This window comes from Manis pentadactyla, chromosome 1 (assembly GCF_030020395.1).
Source record: "Manis pentadactyla isolate mManPen7 chromosome 1, mManPen7.hap1, whole genome shotgun sequence".
Lineage (NCBI taxonomy): Eukaryota > Metazoa > Chordata > Mammalia > Pholidota > Manidae > Manis > Manis pentadactyla.
Genome location: NC_080019.1, coordinates 112,075,189 through 112,093,697, shown reverse-complemented (window position 1 = coordinate 112,093,697; position 18,509 = coordinate 112,075,189). Strand labels below are relative to the sequence as shown.

The 18,509-nt window shown below is 43.5% G+C and overlaps 1 protein-coding gene across 1 annotated transcript; it reads right to left on the bottom strand.

The window, feature by feature from the left end:
- Positions 1 to 4,712: 4,712 nt before the first annotated feature.
- Positions 4,713 to 7,334, bottom strand: SOX2 (SRY-box transcription factor 2). The gene has a single exon (XM_036926736.2). It carries the CDS (start codon positions 6,907 to 6,909, stop codon positions 5,953 to 5,955), a length of 957 nt encoding a protein of 318 aa, XP_036782631.2. The 5' UTR covers positions 6,910 to 7,334; the 3' UTR covers positions 4,713 to 5,952.
- Between the last annotated feature and the right edge of the window lie 11,175 nt (positions 7,335 to 18,509).

The window sequence follows — 18,509 nt, the reverse complement described above, 5'->3', positions numbered from 1 at the left end:
TCACTGGCCTGCGCTGTGCCCTGCACTGAAGTCCAGAGAGGGAGGCAAATGTTCAAAGGGCCGAAATCTTTACTAACTGTACACATTTCACTTCATACAGGAACACAAGAGTCATGAAACGAATGACTGCTTGGAACTTTTAAATCATCTGACGCTTATTTGTAAAGCAGAGCAAGCATCTCATGTTCAAAAGCCCAGAAGCAGCAATAACTTTGCACCCTGAAATGAGAGGACATCCTACTTGCTTCTGAAGAGAAACTGAGTATACCATTCAAGGAATCAGAAATATCACTATTACACCAAAATATAAAATAAAATTCATCTAGACCTGTATACAGAAAAGGAGCTCTCTGCCTTAGGAAATCTTGACCTTGTCTTAGTAACCCACCCTTCCAACCAGATGTCTCCTACTCAAAATAAGAAAGTCAAATCCATTATTTCCAAAAGGCCACAGAAGCAAAGCATAAAAACTCAAAACAAGAATTGTAAAACTGGACGGCATCATGAGAAGGGAAAGAGGTTACCACTCTCTCTGGGTGGGTGATATCAGAGGTCGGGATTCCAGGAAAGTTTTTTTTTTTTTTTATAGAAAATAACTTTTGAAAGACATCAAATCAGTGTTCTGGATCTGGCAATATCCCTGTCGTTAGAAAGCTCCTTCTACAGCTGTTACTCCAGAACTCCAGAGCCTGTGTACCTTTGGACTTTTCTGTATTTTTACAGTAAAGGTCAAGAGTTTCTCCTCCTTCTGTTTTAAGGGATCTACCTTACAATACCCATAAGGAAATCCACCCAGCCATCTCCCAACTTCCGTCAAGAAAAGAAAGCAAAGAGAGTCTCATCCCTAACCTCATTTGCGGCTGTCCGGAAAAGCAGCCTTTGGCTCTGAAAGAAAGGGAAGGCAGCTTAAAAAACCGTGAGATGCAAGTTATTTTAAAGCAATAATGAGGGGGAGGGGGAGAGTGTTGGAGAATGCTAACAAGAGTGTCTGCTAAGGCTCATGGCAAAGGAAACTCCTTCCACAAAGCAAAATATGTGGACCTGTTGTGCACAGTTCTCAAAGAGCAAGAAATAAAAAAAAGAGAAGGGTGTTATAAAAAGCTCTTTAATTACAAACAAACAAATAAATAAATAAATAAAGCAGAGCCAACTAGCAGGCAGGCAAACCACAAACTTCAATCTCAGAGCAGTTAACTATAAACTGTTAGCAGTTGAAAAGTAAACCTTGTGCACACAAAGGCACTGTTTAATTTTCTTCTTGTAAGGGTTCTGAATGAAGACCCCATCACTATGCAGTTAAGCGGTATTTCTTGTCCCCCTGAGGCACTGATCAGTTCTTTTTAATGTGAGAAAACTGGCAGCTCAAAACCGTCAATGGAGCTCCCACAACAAAAGTTCTGAAAAGCTGAATGAACTGGGTTTGTAATTACTGCATGCTGTCCCCCACCCCTTGCAGTTTATCTCTTATTCATTCACCTTATATTATTGTCAAGGAAACCTACTCTCAAAAATCATTTCCTTACCATTTTATCTAGAGCCACGGAGGAACTTGTGACTTGGCAGAACTAGAAATTGCTCCCACCATCACACCTGGAAGTGTTAGACAACTATGTGGGGAAGGGAGTAGGAACTATTTTGTAGACCAGTTTACTCTGAGACTACTAGAAGTCAGAGAACTCAGCCTACCTAGTCTTCCATTTTAAAACCCGAATTTTATTGGCAAACAGAAATGTGTACCCTTTCTAAATCCAGAGCCTGCCTGAGTCTCTGAAAAATTTTGACATCTCCACTTAGGAAAGGCAAAGGTTATAAATAAATTCCCACTTCTCTCTCCCCAAATTGCAAGGCCCTAAAAAGACCTTGCCAGACACTATGTAGAAATTAAGATAATTTATTAGGTTCTTTTTTCACCTTTAAACCAGAAACAGTAAATGAAATGTTGTAAGAGACTATAATCCACCCCACCCCACCCCACCCCCAGACCAGGAAAAAGGTTTTATGAGAAATTCAGTCATAGAATGCCAGGGCTCTGTATTTCAATCCAAGTCATTGCTGATGGAGAAGATTCTCCTGAGATTTCCTACTCTAAGAATGTGTTGGTTCTAGAAATAAGTACAGCTATTACAACCAAATCTACTAGCAGACTAAATAATTAATTGAAGCATTGCTCTTTGACCCCGGAAAAGTCCAGTAGGGACACGTTTATAGTAATAATACCTCCGAATGAGCCCTTGTCAAATATTCATTTAGTGGTTAATGTGAGCCATTTTCCCCAGGGACCGCCTGTAATACCAGCTTCCCAGCATTGGCAAGAAACCTTGCTAATCTACCACAGCTCAGCAAAATATTCTAACATTCTTTATTTAAAGTGTAAGAGGTGGGTATGGGGAAAGAAAAACATTGCAGAGGAGACAAATTATAATCTCTTCCTTCTGCACATTTCTATTCTGTGTATAAGGTTAGCAGACATTAAATTCACCCTCTTGACTGGAAATAATGGTTTTACTAAGCAGAATAGTGCCCAGAGGAAGGAACTGAACCCTCAACAACAAACTTCAGCACTGGGAGATAACCATCTCTGCACAGGTTCGTGCGTTTACCCCCTTATTGGAAATCACATTATGATTAAAATATTATATGTTCAATACTAATCTAGCCATGAAACTATACATCTTTTTGTTAATCATTTAACCCACAAAAATGAACGATGAAATATGTATCATTTTCTTCAAATGCAGCTTATCAAAATAATTTATATTGCAAAGAAAATATTTTGGCTTCCATTTGATTAGGAGATATGGAGGGATAGGAAGGGGAATGAGAGTTCTCTTGTTTTATGCAGGGATGACAATCATTCACAACTAGTTCAAATTCCCAAAATATTGCTCTCTTCCTTATTGCAAGATATTTGAACCTGAGCATTTTGCCAAAAATATGTTGCTTTTTTTTTTGGTCCGATCCTATGGGCTCTTTTTTTCCCTTACAGGGAGTTTAGTGCAGTGCAATTACTCTAAACCCCAATATATATTTCTAATGTATCTCTACTTTTCAAATAATATAAACTCCCTATAGTTGATTGGCTGAAATTCCGGGAATATCCCCCCCCCCCCCCAGCAAGATCATTTGGATCTTTATTCAAAGTTTCTTTTATTCCTATGTGTGAGCAAGAACTGGCGAATGTGCTCATTACCACGTGAATAATCCGTATATGCATTACAATGGCTGGCCAGGCCCGGCGAAATTCTTTTAGAGTCTCTGCATTAATTAGAGGGGGAAATGCCTTGCTTAGAAACGGGAACTGGCGTAATAATTATCCTTTCCCAGTATATTACCTTAAAAATGAGGATGAAGAAGGGAAAAAAAACCCAATACACATCTAAAATAAAGCAATCCACATGAAATAAAAATACAGAAAGTACGAGGATATCCTTAGCTGAGCCCGGAACTAACATTAAGCAACACCACAAGAACGAAATACTTTCTTGGAAAAGAGAAGATGCAAACCAACAGGATGAGCTAATTTAGTGGCTGCAGCCGGTACTTTTTCCTCAACGGGCCTGGAAGGCGCTGCCCGGGATACCAACTTTTCCAAAGTTGCAGCAAGTTGACACAACAAGCCCTTGAAATTGTAGGAAGCAAACCCACACTCTTAAAAACGCCTGAACTCTGGGTTCCTGGTCCCTTTTGATGGGAGATGAGCGAGGATAAGTAGTAGATAAAAAAGTCCGAGTCGCTCGTACAGATTCTCTGCCTGCGCGATAGCGCGGGTTGGTTGTGGTGCAGAAGCATCGCTAATTCAAAGCCCATTTGCGATTCCCCAACTTTTCCGCTCCTACTGAGGGCAACTATAGTCCTTCTTTACCTTTCCTAGGGCAAAAGAAAACAACAAATTCCATCTTGTTTCCACACCCCTCCCTCCTACCATTCTACTGCGTAGTAAAACATGGTTAACCGTTCAAAAGCATAAAATCTCCGAATGTGATTAGACCGGACAAAGTAAAATATCTACCTCAGAGTTGATTGCTTTCTTCTTTAATGTGGCTGTTGCCTGGCTTCTCTTTTGCTTGTTATCAGCTGCAGAGATATCCGATTTGGGGCTGCAGGCTTGGACCCGCGCTGCCAATTTAAGAAATGGAATTCGTGGAGGGAGAGAGAGGAAAAAAGAAAATAAATAATAATGATAATAAATAGTCGTGGTAAGCCGGGGAGTTTTGCAAGACGCTCTTTGGTTTCCCTCGCCCCTAAACAGGAAAATGTAGAGAAAGTTTATGGAGTCAAGGAACAAAGAAAGCAAACCACTTGTTTCCTCTCAGACAATAGCAGGGCCGGAGTAATTCAAACACCCACCCAGCAGACGAGCACTTTGCAAGTCTAGTTTGCAATTACTCTGATACAAGAAGCATCATTTCCCCCTATAACTATGTTTCCAAAGGGCCACTGTGCTGTGAAGAAAACGAAAACAAAACCAGCAAACTTGGTTCTGATTTGGCTCAGTACCCCATCTGCTTAAGTTACACGACATTTTTCAGAATTGACTGTTTTCTGGCAACAAGTGGCATCAATCCGTTGAAGTTGAAGTCCCCATCTTGCTGCTTAGAAAAGGAGGGGTGGATTTACAATGAATGTCTCTAGTTTCTATTTTAGAAATGACATAAGCATTTCAATTTTTCGAAAGTACTTATTCATTTAATCATTCAGCCATTTATTTGTTACTGTTATCATTAGCACATGCTATTGGAGTAGAATACCAAGGTTTTAGGTATTTTGCCTTCTTGGCTGAGCACAGTATTTTCCCCAAGGAGTTACGTAAAATCAGTGTTATCCAGGTAAATAAAAGACTCAAGAATAATAATCAGTATCCATATTTCAAAAATTTATTTATCTCAAACTGTGCATAATGGAGTAAAAACTTAAGTTGAAAATGTACCTGTTATAAGGATGGTATTAGTTCAAATATATACATGGATTCTCGGCAGACTGATTCAAATAATACAGAGCCGAATCTTTAAAATACAACTACGGAAAATAAAGGGAGAAAACCTTAAAATATCACAATCAATTTACAGAAATATTACAAACCATAAGAAAATATTTCAAACACAGTAATTTCATGTCATTTTTTTATCTGAACAAAATGGAAAGTTGGGAAACAGAAGCTATTATAAATTACCAACGATGTCAACCTGCATGGCCATTTTTGCTTTTAACAGTAAGTTAAAAAAAATTTAGTACAATCTAAAACTTTTGTCCCTTTAAAGAAGACCATGGAAATGGTTTTGCCAGTACTTAATCTAAGTTTTTCCTTTTGTACAATTTTTAAACAATTAAAATGTCCAAATCTGAATAATTTTCTTCCCATGTTTTGCAAACTGCCCTAAATTTCAGCTGCAGAGTCAAAATTCAGCAAGAAGCCTCTCCTTGAAAAATATTGGCAAATTCTCAGCTTATAAACAATGGACATTTTGATTGCCATGTTTATCTCGATAAATACTGTACAAAAGTTGCTTGCAAATATTAAAACATTTTTTTCGTCGCTTGGAGACTAGCTCTAAATATTATTGGTAAAGACTTTTGCAAACTTTCTGCAAAGCTCCTACCGTATCACTAGAACTTTTAAAAAGTTTTGCGTAGTTTTCTTTCCTCCAGATCTATACAAGGTCCATTCCCTAGCCCTCCCCTACCCCCGGCCCCCAACCCCGGTTTTCTCTGTACAAAAATAGTCCCCCAAAAAGAAGTCCAGGATCTCTCATAAAAGTTTTCTTGTCCGCATCGCGGTTTCTGCGTGAGTGTGCATGAGACTGGTGTCCTCTTGCAGCTGTCATTTGCTTTTCTTTCTCTCTTTTTTTTCTTGAGCCTACCAGGTTTTTCTCTATGGTGTTTCTTACTCTCCTCCCATTTCCTTCGGTTTTCTTTGAAAATTTCTCCCCCCCGTTCCAGTTCACTGTCCGGCCCTCACATGTGCGAGAGGGGCAGTGTGCCGTTAATGGCGGTGCCGGGCACCGGGCCGCTCTGGTAGTGTTGGGACATGTGCAGTCTGCTGGGGGCGGCGGGCTCCGGCACCTCGGCGCCGGGGAGGTACATGCTGATCATGTCCCGGAGGTCCCCGGCCTGGCAGGGCGCCCTGGAGTGGGAGGAAGAGGTAACCACGGGGGGGCTGGAGCTGGCCTCGGACTTGACCACCGAGCCCATGGAGCCAAGCGCCATGCCAGGGGTGCCTTGCTGCGAGTAGGACATACTGTAGGTGGGCGAGCCGTTCATGTAGGTCTGAGAGCTGGTCATGGAGTTGTACTGCAAGGCGCTCACGTCGTAGCGGTGCATGGGCTGCATCTGCGCGGCGCCGTGAGCGTTGAGGCCGGGGTGCTGCGGGTAACCCAGCTGGTCCTGCATCATGCTGTAGCTGCCGTTGCTCCAGCCGTTCATGTGCGCGTAGCTGTCCATACGCTGGTTCACGCCAGCGCCGAGGCCGGCGCCCACCCCGACCCCGCTCGCCATGCTGTTGCCGCCCGGCGCCAAGAGCCCTCCCGGCAGCGTGTACTTATCCTTCTTCATGAGCGTCTTGGTTTTCCGCCGGGGCCGGTATTTATAATCCGGGTGCTCCTTCATGTGCAGCGCTCGCAGCCGCTTGGCCTCGTCGATGAATGGCCGCTTCTCCGTCTCCGACAAAAGTTTCCACTCGGCTCCCAGGCGCTTGCTTATCTCCGAGTTGTGCATCTTGGGGTTCTCCTGGGCCATCTTGCGCCGCTGCCCGCGGGACCACACCATGAAGGCGTTCATGGGCCGCTTGACGCGGTCCGGGCTGTTCTTCTGGTTGCCGCCCGCCGCCGCCGCGGTGGTGTTGCCGCCGCCGCCGCCCCCCGAAGTTTGCTGCGGGCCCGGCGGCTTCAGCTCCGTCTCCATCATGTTATACATGCGGGCGCTGTGCGCGGGCCCGGCCCGCCGGCGGCCGCCGACCCTCGGCCCGGCCGGGACTTTGGGGGGCCCGCGGGCGGGGGGAGAGGAGGAGGGGAGGCGGGCGGGGGTGTCGGGAGCGCGGGGCTCCGCGAGCAAAATCTGACGAAGGATAATTTGCGGGAAGAAAAGAGAGAGAGGCAAACTGGAATCTGGATCAAGAAAAAAAAGCGCTTCCCTCCTCTTCTGGCCGATCCTGCCGCAGCCGATGATTGTTATTATTATTTTTTGGAAAGGCTTAAGCCTGGGGCTCAAACTTCTCTCCCTTTCTTTCTCTCTCCTCTTCTTTCTCTCAGTCCTAGTCTTAAAGAGGCAGCAAACTACTTTCCCCCTTTTGCAAACACTCTCTTCTCTGCCTTGACAACTCCTGATACTTTTTTGAACAAGTTAATAGACAACCATCCATGTGACGGGGGCTGTCAGGGAATAAATGGGTTTCCAGCGGCCAATCAGCGCGCGGCGGCTCCTCCACTCCAGCCCAGCCTCGCCGCCGGGTTTTGCATGAAAGGGGGCGGGGCCTGCCGCGCCGCGGGCCTCGCGGGGGAGGCCGGTGAGGAGGGGGAAGGGGAGGTGGCTCCCGCAGCCAGCCTGCCAGCCACTGAGAAACCTTTGTATCCCCTCTCGCAGCAACAGGTCACACCACACGCCTTTTCGAAGGAAGTGGGTAAACAGCCCTCAGACGGCGACTTTTTTCTTCTTTAAACTTAATATTGATTTACTTTTTGGTGCAGGCTGCTGCAGTGGGGAAGGGGCGCGGGAAGTAGCTAAGCTGTGGGGGTGGAGCAGGGCAGAGTGGGTGGTTCAGGGCGTCTGTCCTACTAGTATTTCAGGAAACAGGCAGTGCCGGAGTTGGTGTGTCATTGTTCTCCCGCTCCCCAGCACCACCCCCGCCCAGCTCCAGCCCCGCTTAGTGCTCTCCCTAACCTAGCTCTTCCCCAGACCCTTCTGCCTTCACAGGTGCGGACGCTCGCGCGTCCCCTTCACACACACACTCGACAAGAAGTTGAGACGGAAAGCTCTGTTCTCAAAACCCTCTTGTGGCCGCGCAATTTGCTGTTTCAGAAATAAATCCTGCTCAGGACTAAGCGGCCGACTTCCAGACCTTGGGCCAGGCAGGGCCTCGGTGAGCTGCCTCAGCCGCCCTCTTCCCTGCCCAACGGGCTCTCTGGCGCAGGAACCCAAGCTTGTCCCCTTACCCCCAGTCACGTCTCCCACCAGCCTGTAACCTTCGGTCGGTGCAAAGGAGGATGCTCGTCCTTTCGCCCCATTCTCCTGAGCACCCCCCAAAGGATTTCAGTTGTGCCGGTTTCAAAAGTGGGCTGAGGGAAGAAAAAGACCAACAGAAGGACGCTCCGAAGAGCAGGCTACCGAGGAGCGTAATCGCAACTTCCTGGCATCCCACGGCATTGTAGGCAGGGAGCGTTTGGGCCGCACTCGCAGACTCCCTCCCACGCAGAGTTCCCAGCACTCGAGGAGAACCAGGCCTGGCATTTCCTCAGCGACTCCCACCGTGGTGGCCGCATTGCAGGGGCCGCCCGAGTCTGGCGCCACGCTGGGAGGGGGCTCCAGGCCTGGAGGCGGATGTGGTGCCCGCCAGGCACAGGTGCAAGCAGCGCAGGCTGGAAGAAGGCGGCCAGAACTGGGAAAGCGGGGAGTCCAGCAAGGCCGGAGCTGTAGGAGGATGGGATGGGGGCGGGGGTAGGGGTTCAAGAATCCTGCCCGCCCAGGACCCAAGAGGGTAATTTTAGCCGCTCTCCCATTGTCCCGACGTAAAGATTTCAATAGGTAGGCGCTCAATGCGGAGAGCAATGGCACCACGTCCGTTACAAATAGGTAGTTTTGTTTCTCTTGTTGTCGCTACAAGGAGTCAAACAAAGCCCCGTCTAAGTTTCCTTCCACTCTCTTGTTGGGATCTTTGTGGCTAAAATGCACTTGACTACAAAGGGGGTGGGGGTGTGGAGGAAAAAAGCCCTGATGCCATTTCTTTTTCATAAAGGGCTTAAACCATCAGGGTTACTTATTTTCTTTCTTTCTGTAACACTCTCTCCGCCTGCTCCTCCCCTGATCTACCCTTACTCACCCTAAGAAAATGTACTGAATAGTATCTGTCGGCCACGTTCCATTTATTATCTTTACAAAACTTTGCATTGCTTTGTTCTTACCAACCTTGTTCCCATAACCCCCACTCCAACTTCTCCAATTATTGCCAGGATTTTCTCTCTTGACAAACTCACGATAAGTATGCTTACTGGAAACGAAAAGTTGAGAAAAAGAATCCTGCAGACTTTCCTTAATTATTATTTCACATTACTTCCCCTCCCCCAGCAGTTTCCCTTGGGTTTGTAGTTTTAGTTCTTCCGAACCCCCGTAGGATGAGACTGGCGTTCTCGGGACACATAAATATACAGTATTCTTCAAAACAAAGCAATGTCTTCTGTTTATTGGAGGTGTAATAGTCAGCTAAACACGGACATGGAGATTAGAAAAGGTTGAGAGGATCTGGAGAAGACGAGACGGCCAAGGGCTTTTCAGCGCGTCTCGTTTCAGGGATGTGGCTGGTGCGCCCCCTACTGGTGGATTCACTTTTCCAAGACTACTGCTTACCTTTAAAGAAGGTATTTGGAAATAAAGAAAAAAAAATTGAGGTGGATGGAAGGAAAATCAAACTAATTACACGTAATCTAAACCAAAGAAAAGTTAACATGTCATATAAACTATGGAACCAGATTATTAGAATCCGACTCAATTTGCTTAACTTAGAAATGTACATATAACCTCGAGATAAGTGGGAAGTTAAACCACAGGAAAAAATAGGTACAAATTATGAGATTCAACATATGAATGAATTGTGATTGTCCAGACGCCACGAAGGGCAGACCAAGCATTCACTTTATGATTGTGTATGTATTGGTCTGCTTTTAGTAGCATTATTCCAAAAACCATAAAAACAAACTTATGTATAATTAAATTTGAAGGAAAAAACCACAGGGTTGGTGTGAATAATGGTGGCGTGTATTTATTGAAATAAATATTAACGGATGGTTATAGAAGCAAGTGTTCTTAATCTTTTTCTGTCTCTGTCTCTGTTTCTCTGAAGGGGTAGTAAGAAGAGGCACAATTTTTTCCTTGGGATGATATATAAAAGCTTTTATAAATTCTCAAATGCATGTGTTTGTGCCTGAACTCTATAATAATGCATTTAAGAGGTTAAAGGGGCTGGCTAGGTCTTTTGTTAATTGCTTTTATCATATAAATAAGCTATGGAAATACATTGCAATTGTGTTATCATTGGTTGCATTTATTTACAGCTTTATTTTAATTAAGCCTGCTGTACTTATCAAGGCAATAAACTAACTGTGGCTGGTGTTTATGCATAATAATGTGCTATGAAAATAAGATTAAAGAAGATGGTGATAGCAGAAACAATTTTCTCATTAGATTTTTTTGAGCATATGCATTAAAAAAATCAGATCACCGTCCACTCTGTTTCAATCCAGCACAGTCACTGCCCCTTAAATATAATAATAACTATAACAATCACAACAGATGATAGAGGCAGCACTGTTTTAGGTTTGTAACAGACGGCTACAGTACTAATAACAATACACCATTGACTACTAGAGAGTCAAAATAAGACTTGGAAAAGGGTGCTTCATCCTCCAAGAATTTAAAATGTTGCCATTGGCACAATTTATGAAAATTGAAAGTGCTTAATCTAAAGGGAGTGTAACATTTCCCTTCCATGGGCAGCAAAAAGCTGCACACTTTTAGAGCAAGATTAGAAATTAATAAAAATGCACAACTCCTGGGATATTCTGATTTTGTTTTGTTCTACTATAGGCCCTAGCCAAAAATTCTTAACTAAATGGAGCTCAGTTTTACTTAAAAACATTTTTCATTGATATTTCCCTCCTAAATTCCCCTCATCTCTCCTCAAGTTTGATATCTGAAGCCAACTAACAATTTTGTGGAGATAGGGGACTGCAGACTTACTTTTTCTTCCTAGTGGCAAATAGAGGTTTAACTTGCAGTAATTAGGTGAGAACTAGCCAAGCATCTTACTATTATGATGCTTGTTAAAAAACGCTTCTTTTCTGCATCTGCATTTGAGTGTGTTCCCCTCCTCTCTTAATCTTCTTATGGAAATGAAGGCAAACGGCAGGGAACCTGCAGAGTCTTGGAGAATGTCCTTGTTAACTGGAATTTCTCAGCATTGCTAATTAGCAGAGTTTGACGACCACCAGTATTGGGGGGAAAGCTCTGTTTAACCACTCACAAACCATTCCGAGGAAGAGCAGACTAATTTTATTTTGTAATTAAAATCTGAAAAGGGCCCTATTTGACAGTTAGGGCTATGAGAGTTTTATCTCCCCGTGAAATAATTACTGCCTTGATAACTCAATTTTCTGGAAAATGTCAACTGTGGGCTCCAAAAGTTTTAATTTCATTACGTAAGGGAAGAGAGAGAGAGAGAGAAAAAAAAGAAAATGTACAGAAAGGCTTTCTAATTCTGGAACTGGTTAAATATATTAGGAGACAGGTTTGGCTAAATGAAGGTGTTTTATGTTTTTTTTTCCTTCCTTTTTCGTCATGTTTTCCCCGGATCCTAACCTTGAATACATCTCCACTGAAGGCGACCATGGCATGGATCATACTGTGGTGGAAGAGATCACACCAGTAGTGTGGTAAGTAAGAAGCAAGGAAAACTAAAAAGAGAAGTATGGCAACCCAAGAAAAGTTCTTAATTTTAAAAGCCCAAAATAAAATAAAATTCCAAGGTTTAGGACAAGGCTGGTACAATCTGGTAAGATGAGATTTTATTATTTGTTCCCCTAACACAAGAAAACTGAGAATTACATAGTAAGGAAACTGGTAGAAGCCAATTAAAAAAATGGCTCCTTCTCCCCTCCAAATCGCAAAAAAGAAAACCCTCAATCACTCCAAATTGGAGCATGCCACAAGACTTCAGAATGATTCTCCAAGATTTGTGAAACAAACACAGATAAATGAAAGTAAACAAAGGTATTTGAGGATTTCTTTTCCTTAAAAAAGTATCACATATTTTCCAGAAATAATCAATAAGAAATAAGCTGGGAAAAGTAAGGGTCTTGAAAGTGAGAGCAAAAATTAGAGTAGAATTGCACTGTTACCAAACTTCATTTGCTTTACACTGTGAAGGATCCCTCACAGGAAAGCCTACAGGGGATAGTACAATTTTTATAAAGCAGTTTTCAAAATGATAGAAACTCTTGCATCTACCTTTCTTCTACTTTCTTCCTATTACCAAACTTGTTGGATTTTGGAAGTGTGAAAGATTATTGACAGGAACTATAATAAATGTTAGATGATTCAAAGAACAAATGAATACCTCTATCTCTTTTTATTTACTAAGGTATAGATATACATTTGGATGCATGGTAGATTGGCAATTTAAAATTGCTTAATCATATTTTTCTCTTGTCTGTTCCTTCAGCACCTTGCCTTTGATTTCCAGAAGTGGTATTACAAGCAACAAATGAATAAGGGGATGACAAATGCCATTTCAGTCCAGACCCAATTTCACCAAATAATTTCACTCAAGAGCTGTAAGGACCCTTGAAACCTAAGGAATGCAGAGCAGCTCTGCATTCAGCTCCTTCTTATACTCATTCTCTTTCAGCTAACTCCCACTGATGAAATAAATACATTTAAAAAAAGAATTCAATAGTTAGAAAACTATATTTTCCCCCTTACTTCAGATTATAGCAACAAAAGTGACATATAATCACTTGTGTATGTCTTCAGAGCTATATATAATGATCATCATATTGCTTATAGTATTACGTATATAAGTAGATCCTTCATATATTCCTGCTCAAATATGTTTTGGAAAAAGGGACTTACAGTTCACAATTTCATTTCTGTTTCTGAATTACCAGCAATTTCAACATTAAATTCTGTCTCTGTACCGCAGTTGTTCAGGGAAAAATGCAGTGTGCCTACTAAATGATATAATTATTTCAAATAGGAATTCCCTTAAAAAAAAAAACTGAGAATTTAAAGAGCTGCCACCAGTGGCTTTCAGTGGCATTGAAAAAAAATGACCGTATGATTTTGATTTTAAAAATTAGGAGAAGCAAATGAAAAACAAAACTAAAAAGCCGACAAACAGATTATCAGGAACTGCAAGTGGCCCAGGAAACCCATGGGCCCTTTCCCACTTCTAAATCATTGCTTGGGAGTCTAAATACATATCTCTCTGACTGACCACACTATCTTGGACAATTAATCACAGCACAGGAACAGAGCTTCTTTAGAATCCTAAATTTCCAGTGAGTAGGATTGTTACCCTCATTTTAGAAAAAAGGTGATTAAAATTCTCCAGCTGTGATTATTTCATTTAGTTGTGACCATAACTTTTGTGGGAAAAACATGCCTAAACCTTCCTTATGGTTTCCTTAGACCATATTAAATGACACATGAATGACACGGCAGTGCAGGCCAGGCTACACACTCATCGCACCGGTAATCCACCAAAAAGGGAGAACGTCTTTACCTCAGCCTGGCCCCTTCCAAGCTCAGAAATGGGATTTAGTCTTCTTTCTTCTGGAAATATCATGGTGCATACTGCTCCTGTGTTACCTGCAAATCCCCTTTCCAGAAGTACAGTCGGACAGAATACATACTCACAAAAAGTGACAAAACCCAACTACCTCAGGGGGCAGAGGTGTTTGGAATCCCAAAATGCAAGCGGAGGAAAGAAATTAGATCTGTTTAACGTGTGCAGAGGGGCAGGAATACTACCAAGTGAAAAGGAAGAAAGTCTTTCACCTGTTTGCATGACAAGAAGCTGAAAGCAAACCACTGAAAAAAAATTACCCCACAATCACCATCAGCCCTAAACAAAACTATTACCCACTTTTTCTCAAAGATTTGCAGCTGCATCTAGCCCTGGAAAGTGCTCTGAATCAAACTGTACAACCATCTTGGGCAGGCTAACATCCTCAAGGCCTCCCATTGACATCTGGAGCCCTCTCCCGAAAGCTCTTCTGGACTCAAAAAAGAAATGTCTGAGAAGTCTGCCTTCGCAGAGGCCCACTTCTGCTCATGCCCTGGAGCCCACCTTTCAGCCTCGGCTCAGATGGAGTTGGGCTTCCAAACTCATCCCAGTGGAATTCTCAGATCACTAGCCTGATCATCTTTAAAGGCGCCTTCGGAGCTGGGGCTTTGACTTTTATCTTCCCCTCACCCTTCTTCCCTTTTTGTAGGCTCCCCCCACTCTTTTTCCCCCCGCCCCTCCCCCCTCCTTAATTTGAAGATCATTGACACGATAGGCTGTAATGAGTCCTTCAGAAACTGTTATGATCTACAGTGACAATCTCTGTACCTAATTCACAGATTATTGACAAGCACCATGGGCTCAATGGTGTCAAGTTGTACTTGTGGTTTGAACACCCTTCAGCAACCCACGCAGCAGCAGCTGGGCCCTGGATTAGGATCCACAGTGTGGCAGTGCTTATCTGCAGGTTGGGGGGGTGGAGAAATGCGTACCTGACTATACCTCAGCTCCTGCAGCACGGCTGGGCTTTCTCGCTGGTGCCTTCATTTGTCTTAGGGTTTGATCAAAGAAAGTAAAGGATCCTCAGAGTTTAAAAACAAAGTAGAGGAGCAAACAAAGGAGGACTCCTTGAATCTCAGTCTTAATAATCAGTCATTTTCTCCACTCCCAAACAGCTACCAAATTCTAAGCCACATATACTGGCTTTCATAGTGAGGTTTGGGTTCACTAGGAAAGGAGTGAGAGATGCAAGGGAAAGGAAGTTGAGGACTTAGCACAGACTCAGTGGGCCTGAACTAGGCTGGCCCATCCTCCCGATCACCTTTAGATTTGGGCAAGATTAACTCCTTAGAAAACAGGGCGCCCAGCCAGCAGGCGCAGTCTCAGGCCTGGACTCTGGGACAAGAGACCAAATATGCACACCCGGTTCCTAAAAGGACGCTCTGCTGCTGCGGAGCAGCGCAGCCGGTTGCCAGCCCTTGCGGCTTTGCCTGCTGCTAAGGAGTCAGTCACTCGCTGCCTCCTCCCCAGCCCCCTGAGATTAGAAGAGCTGCCTTCCTGCTGGCCTCTGTGGGGTGTGGGATTCCTGCAGGCGCTGAGGCCGCCTGAAACTACAGAAATAACGCTGCACTGGGAGAACTGGGTGGCATTCCCAGGCCTAGGCCACCCACTTGTTTAGTTCTCTTTCCTAAACTAGGGGTTGTGCTTTCTCCTTGGGCCCTGGGAAGTTGCGGGTTCACTGCCTGCCCACACCACAGGCAGGTGCGGCTCCATCACCTGCCTTCTCCCTACAGGTTGGGACCCCAGGGGATGGACTGGGGTCGAAATCTCCAGGCCTCTGCAATCGCAAATTCCACTTTACTAAGGAACAGCAAGCATAGACCCCCTTTTGCAGGTGGCCTCCATGATTTTGCTGTCTTTGGCCTCCCCACGCCTCGCGCAGCCTTGGACAGCAGCTGTCAGCACGCCATTTGTTAACTCAAGGGCTTGGCCCTGGTTCCAAAGCTAGCCTGCACTTAGTATTTCTGTAATGGGGTCTCGTCTTTTGGTAAAGCAAAGGGTGAGGGTGCCTGTGGTAGGGAATCACTCTTGCCTGTCATTTCGATAGAACTTCGGGTAAAGATTTATCAAAAAAGCCTTGATTCGTTTCCTGCCACTGTATCCAAACTCATTTATTGAGGAACATAAGCTGAGATTCGGTTCTGGAATCAAATGGTGAAGGTACTTTTCATCCCACTGAACAGCAATTGCCCTGAAACAGTCTTGGATCCAATGATTTGGGGAGGTGGGAAGAATAAACTTAATGTCAACATAAACAACTTGTGATCCACAGTAGTAAATGTTTTAAAAAGTAATTTTTTTAATGAAAATTAAGCTTAAAAACAATTGCAAGCCCTGAACTTAAGGTTTTTATGCAAAAGTTGAAATTTTAAGTACATCCCTGATGATAGAAATCATAGAACACCTTGTTGAGATCATGTGTTCATTGTTTCAATTTTATTATAAACACCTAAACTGAACCTATTATTTTCCCACTGTTGTAAATTCCGAGGATGTGTCATTCTTATAGTTTATCTTTCTGAGAGTATTCAGTGTATTTTGTCCTCGCTTGCAGGCCAAAGAAAGTCAAAGCTCTTTCTTATGTAGACAGGTAGTTTTTGGAAGTGTAAAAACACTCCTCTTCCCGTAGGATAATTTTTTTCCTGGTCAATGAAAATGCTGAATTTCAAAAGAAAACAGTCTTCATCATTGGCACACATTCTCCAAAATCCTATGGCTGCGATAAAGGAAGAAATGTGTCAGGCACCTGTTTTTTTAATATCTGGAATTAAACCGCTAACTCGCAAAGGAAAAGTTTGATTAAGATTGGTTTGGGGATGGGAAACATTTAAGGAAAAGACTGCCCTTGTAATTACACTATGAAAATAAACAAAAAGGAGCAAGTTACTCGTTTACTCAGAGACTCAGTTATAATACTTGAAGGACCTCCGAGGGCGTTGAAGATGCTGCTGACAACATCAAAACATCAAGCGACAGCATCTTCAGTTTCAGTTCTTGACATGCAGACAGAACAGGAGGAGTAACTTTTATTTGGTTCTCTGCTACAGAAGAGAATTCTCTCTCTTTTTAAAAAAGTCATGCTTCTCTACTACTTTATTACTGAATCTGTGACAAGAGTCCCAAACCCAAACAGGGGTATGGAGTGGCTAGGATGTGAGGAGGATTAGGTCAGTCTTTTTTATTTAGTTAAAACCGTATTATCTCATGTTTTTTATTGAAAATTATATTATCTTTCAAGGATATAAAAACTTGTTTCTTCGCCCCGTCTCCTTTTGGGAGGGTAATAAAGAGTTTTTTATCTAACCCCAGGGCAGGGTTCTAGCTATTTCCAGGACTGGCGCTGCGCAGCTCCTACTGTGTCCAACAGGGGGCGCTGGGCACGAACCCGCGAGGCGGCTCAGTGCCGCTTCACATCTGAGTCGGGTTCCAGCCCCAGAAGGCGAGAGCCGCTCGCGGGGTCGAGTACAGAGCTTTAGTCTTCGTGCATAAAAAGAGATTAAAGGCTAAATTCTTTTTTTGGGTGTATATGTGTGTGTGAGTGTGCGTGTGTGGGGGTTATCAATTTTAACCAACTACGAAAATGTAGAGCTTTTTATCCTTTGATGTTCTCATAAAGAAACTCCTATCGGTTGAGGAATTACGGTTTCTGAGCCAACACTGCAGCTACAGTGTGGGGGAAATTATTTAATTAAAAATATATTTTTTCCATCTGTTCACATGATCTTTTTAGGGGTGCTAAAAAAGCTGACACTGATTCCTTTGGCCTGTTAACCCTGCCCCAAGTTTCAAATACTTTAGCTATTTCGAAGGCCTTTCTATTAATTTGAAGGGGAAAAAAAGAGACCCAAATATTTAAATCCCCCCTAAACAGTTACTCCTGTGCATCGTTTTTTCTTCCTTTCTTTAAACAGGGACTTTTAAACAGGGACTTTTATGTGATTGACACATTTCTCACTGCCCATTCTGCAGAGCCAGGTGTAAATGACAAGAAGCAGCTCTTTAAAAAAAATCTGATGTTGGACACATAACACTCCTGTATAAGATGAAATCTAAATAAAATTGTAATCCACCCACCCCCACCCTAACTTAAAAAAAAAACAACAACCCTTCACCTGTATTTAAATAGCGTATCTTTAATTACAGCAGTTGGGGATGCATGAGGCTGAAATGAAATTAGCAGTCATTACCAGTCCTTTAACTCTGTGGTGCTTTTGATCAGCACTAAATTAGCTTTCCAGTCCTAACAAAGACTCTACAGCAAGCAGTGGGCTGTAAATAAGACAGCGCGACCTGCCCTCAACACCTTTTCTCTTGTCAATCATAGCTCTATCATTCAGCCCAAGATTAACCTTTATCTACCAAATTTAAAAAAAAAAAAAGAAAGAAGAAAAAGAAAAAAGAAAAAGGAGGCGGGAAGGAAAGCCCCCTGACCATCACACGTCGCAATAACAGAGGTTCTTAAGAGCCCCCTTTAGATTGTGTCATAATGAGCCCCTGTTGAATCTGCCGTCCCAAACCGCCCCTGACCGCCTCACCCCTACGTCTCTGGCGTTTGTAGAAGAGCCCGAACGCTGTTCAGGTAAGAAGGAACTTGTTTTCCGAATAACCAATAACCAACAGCACGGGCCCCTCTGCGAGTCATTGTGCTGTTAGCTGCTCCCTCTCTATTAGCCTGACACAATTTCGGAGAGGAGAAAAGGCATATACATAAGTTCTGGGATGAAAACAATAAATTTACTCCACCAATAGTCTCTGGATTCTAAGTCTGCGGAGAGAAAACGACAGCAGCAAGAATCCGGCTGCTTCCCCAGTACTGAATCAAGGAAGTAAAACATCGGTTCAGGTTGCCATTAGAGGGCGCCAGAGAGCAAGCCCCTACCACCCTTCGTCCAACTTCCCACAGAAGCCCTCCAAGCTTCCAGCTTCGCCAAGTTCTGTAATTCCGTCTCTCAGGTAATATTTC